This window comes from Juglans regia, chromosome 12 (assembly GCF_001411555.2).
Source record: "Juglans regia cultivar Chandler chromosome 12, Walnut 2.0, whole genome shotgun sequence".
Lineage (NCBI taxonomy): Eukaryota > Viridiplantae > Streptophyta > Magnoliopsida > Fagales > Juglandaceae > Juglans > Juglans regia.
In genome coordinates, this window is record NC_049912.1 from 27,098,812 (window position 1) to 27,110,911 (window position 12,100).

General features: G+C 32.2%; 1 protein-coding gene and 1 non-coding gene across 2 annotated transcripts; one reads left to right on the forward strand and one right to left on the reverse strand.

Moving 5' to 3' along the window:
* The first annotated feature begins 327 nt into the window (after nucleotides 1-327).
* Nucleotides 328-900, forward strand: LOC109007832. The gene has a single exon (XM_018987684.2). The coding sequence runs from the start codon at nucleotides 328-330 to the stop codon at nucleotides 898-900; it is 573 nt and encodes a 190-aa protein (XP_018843229.1).
* A 10,206-nt stretch (nucleotides 901-11,106) lies between these two features.
* TRNAK-CUU lies at nucleotides 11,107-11,179 on the reverse strand. Its single transcript has one exon. It is a non-coding gene; the product is annotated as a tRNA-Lys (tRNA).
* Between the last annotated feature and the right edge of the window lie 921 nt (nucleotides 11,180-12,100).

The following is a 12,100-nucleotide window of genomic DNA, read 5'->3' on the forward strand; positions in this document are numbered from 1 at the left end:
TCATAAATTTACGGTCAAATTAAGGCTATAAAACAATTGATTAATACCTCTATAATCCTGAACTGGAACCAACCCATCACCACTCCACTAAAAAATAATACAATAAACAGTACCAAAATAGTCCCCAATATCTGTGCACCCTCGGGTCATTCTAGTCCCAAATTAAATCACTAAACCCTCCCCTCCAACTCCATAGTCCCCTTTATATACCACTACCATTCCCTTCCCACATTCGCCTCTCATACCCAATATCCTCTCTCTCTCTCTCTCTCTCTCTCTAAAAAGGAGAAGAAAATATCTCACTCTCTCAAAAACAAAGTAGTAGAAATGGAACCAAACGTGCAAGTGATAGCGAAGAGAATATGGAGTATAGTACGTGTGGCTTTCTTCATGTCGAGAAAAGGCATATCAAAGAGGAAGCTAATGCTCGACCTCAACATGGCGATGAAGCGTGGCAAGATCGCCGGCAAAGCCATCAGCAACCTCATGTTCCACCACCACCACGCTTCTAATTCGGCTGCCCCGCGTGAGTACGAGTTCAGCTGCAGCAACACCCCTAGCTACGCCTTCCACCTCAACAACAAGCGCCGCCACCACAGCCATAGCCACTTCTTCGCTTGCGCCCAAGAGCCCGTGACCCTGGACGATGACACGGCCACTGTGAATGCCGTTAAGGCTGTGCTGTTGGAGATGCTGAACAACAACGAATCTGTGGCAGTGGAGGCGTCACCGGCCCTGCCGGGCTTCGGGCGGAGCCCCATGGTGAGGCAGCTAAGGATAACCGACTCACCGTTCCCGTTGAGGGACGCCGACGAGGACCCCTATGTGGACAAGGCTGCCGAAGAGTTCATAGAGAGGTTTTACAAGCAGCTGAAGCAGCAAAAGAGAACGTCGGAGTGAAGAAGTATCTCGAGTCGGTATAATTCGATGAACAAGTTCGGGCTTGCAATTAAGAGAGCTTTGTGATATACTTTTCGGCCATATATATATATATATATGGGATGCCCTGATCTAATCTCTATGTTGTTGTTCATATCACAACAAAATAATCTATATGAATTGAGTTTAAGTTTTCCTATATATGCAATTGATCAAAACTCTGCATGTCCCGATCTTAATTGGGAACCATAGAGATCGAAAGCACGTACAACCATGAAGATCATCGTAAGGAATTGGCAGCCATGCACGCTCGATCTATTTATATAACCATTTTGGTAAATTAAATATCACTGTGGTACGTACGTAGATCAGTATTATCAAATGAGCAATGCTTTGTGATTTGTATTCGGTTAATTAACCTGATTTTATCCAAGGTGCTATAGAATTGCAATGCTTTAATTTACAGCCAAAACATCATGAACATCCGGTCTCCACTAAGGACATGTCCCGATATGATTCCACTATGCTAAAGTGGACCTAGAGATCAGCTGGTCCCTTCCAAAACATATTAATAACCTTTTTTAGCACCCCATGGTTTTCCTTTTCATTTTTGTTTTTAGTTTTCTTTTGTCCTTTTAACTTTTGGGGTTTCCAAGTTTTATAGAAACCTCTTTACTGTTTTGGTTAATAATTGGTTGAAAGACATCGATCCTAATTAACTTTAAGCGTTCGTTTAAAAGGCGGCACTGGTATTTTATTAGAAAAATTATATACATAAGCTTTATACTATGTACACTTACTTAAAAAAATTTCATTTTACTTTTTTTTTTCACGTAATGAAAATGATTTCATATATGTTTGTAAGTAAAATATGATAAAAAAATGAAATGACATATTTTTAAATAGATGTGTAGGATGTGAGATTTATGAATAACATGACTCATTTTATTAACGTTTGAGCAAGATTCTCAAAATCTAAATTAATCTTATTTATTGCTTATTGGCCCTTTTAACAAAACTCTAGCAAGGCCGACCAGTCATCAGGGACGTTGATCCAAGCATCATCGAAGATCATGATGATCATCGTGAATCCAAAAAATAGAACTTTTCAAAGATTAAACTGGCTACGTATGCACCCTTGGATTGCGCGCTATTGTTGATTCTTGATCTATTGCATGAAATTATCACCGATGTGAAGATGTATATTTTATTTATTTTTATTATGTTTTTAAGCTGTTACTACTGTTTTTATTGATCTAAACACATTAATTTCAATTAATTGTACATCTATTTTTTTCCTGCACGGTTCTGTAGTATGCAATAATTCTGAATAATTTTCTTGAAACTCATTCTGTTAACATTAATATATATTTTTGGAATTGACATAAGGGCCGGGGCTGATACCTTATTATAAATAAATAAAAAATGTCATTGATCATTTTTTCAAATTTCCCTTGATAAAAGATTTTCCATACAATAAGCTGATGCAATACTTCTCGAAACTATATATCATGTAGAATAATCAAAATGTTCAAAAAATATTTTCTCGTACGTATAAGTACAGTGCTTAATTTGTATGCCTTTTTTTAATGAATTTCTAAATTATTTTTTCTGAATGCTAACCCAATTACTATACATGCATGCACGTGTCGTTTACTTAATTAATTAGTGGCTAATTGCTAGCTAGTTTGACCAAATCATAATATCTGCTACGTAGAACGTACGTACGCCGATATATGATCGATCGAGCTAGAGATCCAGATAAATTAAAGATCGCTTAAACAAGCTAGCTAGCTGGGCAGACATATATCCCTGATTGATTCGTGTTATATATACGACATATCTTTACAGTTGTACTCCAACATACATATTGTTCATCTATATATATATATATATATATATATATATATATATACACACGCGTTGCGGCCTACTCGATCGTTTTAACTTTTTCATACATATATACACACACATATATATTATATATATGATGAAAAGTAGCATTTAACACTCCAAAAGCCAAAAGTTTAGGTGAAGTATTAGGTCATTAAAATAATTAGAAATTGAGGGAAACTGCGGGATAGATGTCACCTTTGGAACTGATCACATTTAACTACCTTAATTAATTTGATGTGATTCATGATGCATGTAGTACTAGTACTGTAAATTATGCTCAATCACAGTTTGATAATTATAATCAATTAATAATATTATTAATATTATTCCACGAAATCAATGTACATTTTAATTAATTAACTAAGTTAATTAATTAATTTGCTCGGATGCAGCCACCATTTATTTGAAACTAATAATAAAAGTTTTCACATAATTAAGGCTAGCTGCTTGAGATTTGAGGAGATTTATATCTTCAAAGCATGCATGCATGCATGTCTATATTATATATATATGTCTCGATCGTTCGTAATTATATGACATCTTTGTCATTTTATTGATTGCAGATCGGAGCTGCTAGCTAGCTAATCAGAGAAAATTGCATGCTAACTCTAATGTGGATATGGCCGGAGGGATGAGGAATTATATGATTTTCACCAATTAATTAGTATATAATGTATATTTTTATTGAAGATATTGTGCAATTAATTAATTTGTCGTGACGTTTTAAAAATTAAATATGTCGTGATATAACATTCAGAAATAATATATATAATTCACGTAGTGTACCAAAAAAATGGTTACCTTCAGCAAAATTTCTGTTGTAATTAGCAAGCTGGCCCCATTAAATATTATAATTCATGCTCAGCAATCTTTTTTTTGTAGGTCCTGCAATCTCAACCCTACTCTGAATGCTTGGTTTTTATTTTTTTACCCTTCGTTTTCTTCGTTATCTTTTACGTCTCAATTTCTTAGGTTTGGTTATAGATTTGGCCATCAGACCAATATATTTGTGGTTTAGCTACATTAATAATATTCTTTCATCGATATTAATTTCTTTTGGTTTGGTAAATAATCCTGCATGCAGGGCCGTCCTTCTCGAATTGGAAATGTTATTATCAGTATAAGAAAGTGCTACAATTTAAAAAAAAAAAAAAATTACAAAAATAAATCCATAAATTTAAACTAACACCACTGCGTTAGATCTAAGAGTAACTTTATATCAAGATACGTCAGTTTATGAGTATACTTTTGTAAAGTTTATCTCTATGTATATCGTTGTTGTTCAACGTATATACCAGTTTGATGTCTCGATCTGTATGTTTTGCCTCTCTGGTTTGCAGCCTTGCAATTAAGGAGACGTTTGGATTCATAAGTCATCTCAGCTCATCTCACTACTATTCATTACTATTCAGCAACTTTAACTCACAAATCTCACTACTATTCACAACTCATCTCATTACTATTCACAATCCATCTCAACTCATCTCAAGTTATCTTCGAAACCAAACGTGCTCTAAAGCTCTCCCATATGGAAAAGGATCATCGGAGCCAGCTCCTTTTTTCCATCTTAAAAGGCAAAAACCATGCCACTAGAAAAAAAATGAAATGCCTTTCTATTTCGAAATAATTTAGGCATTTTCGGAGCACCATTGCAGTCTATAAATAATAAAAATATTTACAAGCTCGCTTACTGACACGCCTAACTAAACATAATATCAATTAATCGATTGATTGAACGAAAAAAGGGTACCATGTGCTCGCAAGACTGCCAACAGAAAACCATGAGCTCGATCGGAAGGCAACTTGAAGTTGAAGGTGGGGGGAATTAGGAGGCCAATAAAGGACTAGGCCGACTAGGGCTTTGTTAAAAGCTTCGAGTTTCTTTAGTCTCCCACTAACAAAAAGAGGTTGTAATAATAATAATAATTCAAATCATGCTCGCTTGCTTGCTTTCCCGACCCCGACTAAATTTGGCACGTGACAATACTTTGCACGTGCCACATAGATGAACATAAATTTACATTAAGGGTTCGTTTACAGACAATCTCATCTCATCTAATTATTATTATTATTTTTAATTCTCATATAAAATATAATAAATAATTTAATTTTTTCAAATTTTAAAATAAAAATAATTTAAAAAATTATATTATAATAATATGTTATTCAACTCTTAAATTTCATCTTATCTGTATAATCAAACGAGACCTAAAACAATCGCAATGAATGTTTATTTAATTTGGAATAATTGAAGCTTTCTAAAATTTGGGTCTATATATAATAATTGAGAGTACCTCGATCGTTGTAGTACTGTAATACTAATTATAAGATGAGGCCCCATTTAAGAGCCAACAAGTATTCAAATCATGTTAGGGGAAATAAAAAACAAGGAAATTAATATTGTTTTATTATGTGATTGGATGGAAAGAATTTATTTGCATGCGTAACTATATAAAACGAAGGAAAGGCTCTTGCATGGTCATGTAGGACATTAGGTTTCTGGTAAATAAGGTGACTTTGTTGGATTTTGCATCTTACAAAAAGCAAAGTACTCCAGACATCGACCCCCAAAAAAGGTGCTGGTGGAGTGCAAGGGGAATTAACTTAGGCTCAAAGACTTAAAATTCAAAATTTTGAAAATTTCTCGTCTCATTATTATAATTTTTTTAAATTTTCATACAAAATAAAATAAACAATTCAACTTTTTCAAATCTCAAAATAAAAATAATATTAAAAAATATATTCTAACAATATTTTATTTAACTTTTTAACTTTAATCTTAACTCATCCTATCTTATCTCATTTCTGAAAATAAATGAGACATTCTTAATAATTGAGTTATTAACTAGGGCTGGAACTCGATCTGTTACAATCGGGTTTGCGCCCGACTTGGCCTGTCTGGCTCCATTTAAGACACCAAAGCAACCCGACCCTAACAAAATCAAATCGAGTCAAACTCGTATGACCCGACCATTAAAATTAGCAGGCCTCTTTTGTTTTCAGAAAAAATTTCATCTCATCTAATTATTACAACTTTCTCAACTTCTAATACAAAATAAAATAAACAATTCAACTTTTTCAAATCCTAAAACAAAAATAATATTAAAAAATATATTATAACAATATTTTATTTAACTTTTTAACTTTAATTTCAACTCAACTCATCTCATCTCATCTACAAAAACAAACGAGCAAATATGCTTCCAGAAATGTAAAAATTTCACAAACCACGGGAAAGGAAGAGAGAAGTGGTTAGGGGTGATATCTATCTGGCCCGGTCTTAGGCGGTTTTGTGGACTGGACCAGACCTACTCGATCTAGGGATTTTCCACCCTGGACTGGACTGAGTAATGTATAGGACCGGACCAGCCTAGTCCATTTCGGTCTAGGGTGGTCAATTCGGTTTGGACCATGCCCAAAATGGGCCATTCAACCATCTAAATCTAGGTTTTTTTTTTGTCCAATTTCAATTATTTTCGGCCCGCTTCAAATTTTGTACATTTTTTAGCTAAAAATACTAAAAAAAAAAAAAAAAACTTCATCTTGAAAAATACAATGATAAAAGAAAACTAATCTATATAAAAGACTAAAAAACTAAAATAATAATAATAATACAAAAATTATTACAAATTACAATCCAAAACTTAACAACTTAACATATAATGGGTACATGGCATGAAGACCATATTTTCCAACAATATGAAGACCATATTTTCCAAAACTTAACAACTTAACATATAAAAATAATTATATTTTTGATGTTAAATGTTAATTGCTAATTTGTTGCTAACTTAGAGTATGTCAATGCCTCAAATTCAATGTTTTATAAATTTATAATTTATGATTATGTGAATCTATGATAATTTTCAATTTTTTAATATATTAAACTTTCAAGTTTTTACATTTTGTATATGTAAATTTGTAATATGATTAATAAATCATTGTATTAGGTATATCATTATATGATTAATAAATTATTGTATTAGCCTATAAGCCTATTAGGTATATATAGTTATAACTTATAACTTATAGTGATATTAATACTATACTATTTTACATATATTATGCTACAATACTATAACTTTTATAATATGCTATTAATACTTCAACTCTTATATGAGTATAGTCATTATAACTTATAATAGTTATATAGTTAGTATAATATCATACTTATATTATACTAGATAACTATAGACTATACCAACACTAATAGTAATAGTAATACTATATACTATACTAATAGTGATATTAATATTATATATAGTTATAGACTTAAAGTAACATATTAAGTTAACTATACTATTAGTCTATTATACATATATTATGCTATATTTTTTTTTATAACATATTAATATATACTAATTGTGGAATATATATATATTATATAATAATACATTGATAATAAATTATTACTAATACTATATACTATATTATGTTATAACTCTCATAATATATTAATATATACTAATACTATATATTATACTATTATAGTGTTACTGTTACTCCTACATATAGACTTATAGTATGTGTGTATATATCTATATATTATAATGATATAGTGATACTAATACTATATATTATATAATAACATTAATACTATAAACTTATACTGATTAGTTATTATGAATCATGATTAGTATAACTATATAATAGTATTAGTATTAGACTATTAGTAATATAGTATAGCTATATATTAGTAATATACTAATATTAGTTATAGTGATTTAGTATAAGTTATAACTATATTAGTATAAGTATAATTATAGTCTATATTAAACTATTAATATTTTTCTTTTATACCATGTGAGAGTCTAGAGTCTAGATTATTAATATAATACTTGTATTAGTATAAATATTAGTATTAGTTAATAATTACTTAATAGTGAGTTAGTGATAGGATTAGGTTAATTAGTTAAATGAAAATTATATAATTAATATATATAAATTATAAATTATTTATTTTTTTTAGTCTGAAAAACCCCTGAACTGTGGACCGGACTGAATGAATTCGGTCTTGTCGAAGTTCAGATCGAGACCGACAGAGACCATTCCCAGTTCGGTCCAGTCCGGACCAAATTGGCCGGTCCGGACTGCCCGATTCTCACCCCTAGAAGTGGTCTATTTTGGGTATTGGGTAATGGGTACTCATCAGACCATTCGGTTCTTAAGCCCCCTGATCTGGGTATTAAAAAAATTTTCGATCTAGTTGTTAGGAATTTGTTAGGAAGTTTGAAAGATTCATCTCGATACCAGTCTTTGCTGTGTTTCTGCTAACGGGTTTTGTCTATTACATCACAATGTTCATTTTCGTCGAGGACTGGATCGGATTACGAAGCTCAGCTGGTTCTTTGAACGCAGTGATGTTCACTCTTTTGTGCTTTCTCTAGCTTTTCTCTTTCTGTGCTTGTGTTCTCATTGAACTTAGTCAAATTCCGGCTTCTTATGTCCCTAATGTTGAAGAAAGTAAGTGATCAGATGTTAGGAATTTGTGGGTTTTAGTTTGAATAATATGGGAGAGGAAAGACCGATATGCCGACTTTGTCACCACCAACCTCGAGATGACTAGTGTCACCAGTGCCTCTCACGTGATTCCTTCGAGTTTGACCGCTCTGATCACTGCTTGCTTTTTCATCAGTTAATTGCCGTTTAATGCTGTGTTTGATTTCACACCCAAAAAAAACAAGGAAAAATAGAAACCTAATCATGTTGGCTCGGAGCTCAGATCCGACTCTGGTTGTTGCAATATGATTTTGGTAGGAAGAGGTGATGGCAAAAATTAATGAAAGAATTCTCTGCATGCAGTATATGTAGGCTATTTTCTTTTTTTGCGTTTTCCTCTTCTCTGCATAGCAAACCCAAAACTTTTTGTTCACCATTTTCTATTTTATTGCGTTTTTCTCTTCTAATCTTCTCTGCATAGCAAACCCAAAACTAGAGTTTGAGGAATCATTAATCAGTAATCTTTTATACGCTCGGATGGGTTAACACCGATTAACAAACCTGTTATTTAGTCAGGTTGGAGACCCGCTCAATTAAAATTTGATAAAAAGCTGGGTCGGTTCGGGGCAGTCTAATCGGGATCAACGGGTGCTCTGGTCACATGCACACCCCTATTATTAACCCATGCATTAGTTCCCCCCCTCTAATATGTTAACATGAATAGAAATAATATTTTTTCATGTTCGAATACCAATAGAGTAGTATTACATGTACTTATAATTTTATTTACAATTTTACGTACAAAATTTATTCTTAAGTAGAATTAGTATTTCTCATACCCATGTGAGTGTATTAATTTGTAGAACTTAAGTGAGAGAGATATAATATAAGTTCTACAATATTTATTACCATTTGTATGAACTTTTTGGACTACATTTATTACTATTTTTTTTTTTTTGATAAAATGGATCATAACCCCTCATTAAGAGTGGACGTACAAAATTGACTTGAAAAATAAGTCAATTACAATCATTAGTAGCTTCTCAATACACTTTCATGACTGACATGATCTAGTCCAAACGGTAAATCTCTAAAGACCTAAGTCTTAGAGAAAAACCACATCTATCCATGACAAAAGATACAGAGCCCCTACCCCGACTAAGTAGAATAGGGTTCACCAAACCTCAACAAATCTCGTTAATGCGAAGGGGGGACCACTACTCCATTCGGACCAAAGTCCGAAGCCATTGTTTTTTTTTTTGTTAGATTTTTATTTTCCTAAAAACAACATTACACAAAAGAAATTACAAAAAAATACTGCATAAAAATGGAAAAGCAGTGCATAGGGATTGCTGTGGCGCGTGTACTCTTGGAAGAAAACTGACGGGCGATATTGGAGATCTCGGACTCACGGGCTCCAGAAACATCTCGTGTGGCGTTGGCAGAGGGCTCACTGGTGGTGCGTGAAAGCCACGCGCCGGACGATGCCGAAACTTCAACTCGTGTGTGCAGGCTACTTGCCGCTCCGTTTGGTGCCGCAATCGGTGAATTTAAAAATCGGCGACTGGGAAACATCATGGCGGGGTGCGTGTTGGATTGTGGGTGGCGGGAATACTCAGATCCGTGATTTTCTCTTATTTCGCCTGAAAATACAAGAAACACAAAACAAAAATACTATGCAAAAGAGAAGGGAGGGAGGAGGGGGCCTTCTAGCCAGATCTGCGGATAAAATTTTTGAGAGAAGGGAGAGTTTGAGAAAGTTTCCTACGCAGAAAAGGACGTGAATATCACTATCAGGATTTATTACTATTTCTCGTATTGAAATAAAAACTTAGGGAAATCTTATTTCAAACATTTTTTTACTATTTTTTGGCCACATAAACAAAGTGAATATTCCTGAATAAGTTGCTGACGACATGACATGCCTTACAATTATTTGGATTTGTGACCTTTGGCATGCCATGCACGTTTTTAATGAAATTCTTAAAAAAGTAAAAAAACAAAAAAAAAAACACAGTACCATCACGTTAAGCTTAAACATTTGGACAAATCGGAACTTAACACGTATTAATCTCAACTCAGACTTATAAGAAAAGCAGCTTTTATTGCCTTTTTTTATTTTATTTTTCTCCCTAAAAAAGCAGCTTTTCTGTCTTTTGTTTGCCAGATTATTCTCGCAAACTCAGATTTATAAGAAGAAGAAAAGTTGCACTAGAAAAAAAGTTAAAATTGTCTTTTTTTTGGTTTCAACAATATAATGCTCGTTAAAGTAGCTTTGAAGCACATGTTTTTTCTGCATTTTATTTTTTATGACGTAAAGCTTAAAACATAGAGTTATGATATCTTAATGCCTCTATACAACACATTATTTAGATGACATAATTTATCATTCACACGATATAACTTAATCTGTAAGATTTAAATTATATATAAATAGTATATGGTGTAAAAATATATAAATTATATGTAAATCTGTACCATATAAATAGTGTATGGTGTAAAAATATATAAATTGAGTTATTCTAAAACATATGGTGCTTTACTTTTGGTGTTGGGAATAGAAGAGACAATTCACGAACTTAAGGCTGCATTTGATTTATAAACTCAGTTGAATTTAATTCAACATCCAAACGTAGTCTAAATCAAGAGACTCGAACCATCTGGACCAAAATCCAACCAATTTGCCCATTTAATTAAAAATCCAATACATATAATGTGCCATAGGCCCAGCCGAGCCCAGCCCAGCCAATCTGCTGTGCTTATGTTGTTTGAATTTACACCAGCTCTTTACCTTCAACCCAGAGACGATGATTCGGCTTTCGGATAAAATATTACAGCAGGCCTAAGAACCATTAGCCCGAATGCAGAGGAGTTAAAAGTAGCAAAGACATTCGCCCACCGTGGGGCTCGAACCCACGACCACAAGGTTAAGAGCCTTGCGCTCTACCGGCTGAGCTAGACGGGCTTTTGCTTACAATCCTTAAATAATATTAAAAAGACCGTTTTTCGTAGTGGAAGTGATTTAAATTCAACTCCAAATTATGAGGACTTATTCGTATAGAGTTCATAATTTGTATAAACTCTTATTAGTGTTTACGCTTGAACTGAATTTGAAAGGATTTGCTCATAGCCTGAAAAGATAGTGGCATCATTTTATCCAAATTCCTAGCAATATATCAAGAATAAAGTAATATTTATTTAAGTGATTGTCACGTCAAACTAATTTAAAAGAGTAATATTAGATATAATATCACGGTGTAGTCTTGTGCATTTTCTTTAAAAAATAATAGAGTTTACTATTAATTTTATTTTTCATATAAATATTGTATTTATTTATTTTAAAAAAAATACACGAAACTTACAATGATAAAATATAGAATTGAGATTAAATTACTATTACAAATAAATGCCTAAATAAAAATTTTAATGACATAATATTTTACTTTAAGATTAAATTACTGCATCATCTATATACTTTAATATCATGAAATTTAAAACAATTTATTATAAAATCCATAAAATATCGCATGATTATAGTTATTTCAGTTTTTGTAACGTCTTAATTGATTACGTAACCTTTATAACCTTTATTGGGATATGGCAATGCAAGCACTTTATAACATACTTTTCATTTATTGTCGAAATGATTAATGTTATATATTATATTTTATTTTTATTTTATAAAATGTATATATTTATTATTAAAGGATAATAAAAAACAATTTAATAATAAATCACTAATAATAATAAATATGTCATATAAAATTTTTGTATTGAAATTCCTCCATAAATCAAAATCCCCCAACGAGATTGATACTGTTGATTCCCGCCGTTCATAATTACCCACAATTTCCACGCGGTCTTTTTCAAATTCACAAAATCTCGT

Coding starts and splice junctions, on each gene's coding strand:
- LOC109007832 (XM_018987684.2), top strand. CDS start 328: ATGGAACCAAACGTGCAAGTGATAGCGAAGAGAATATGGAGTATAGTA.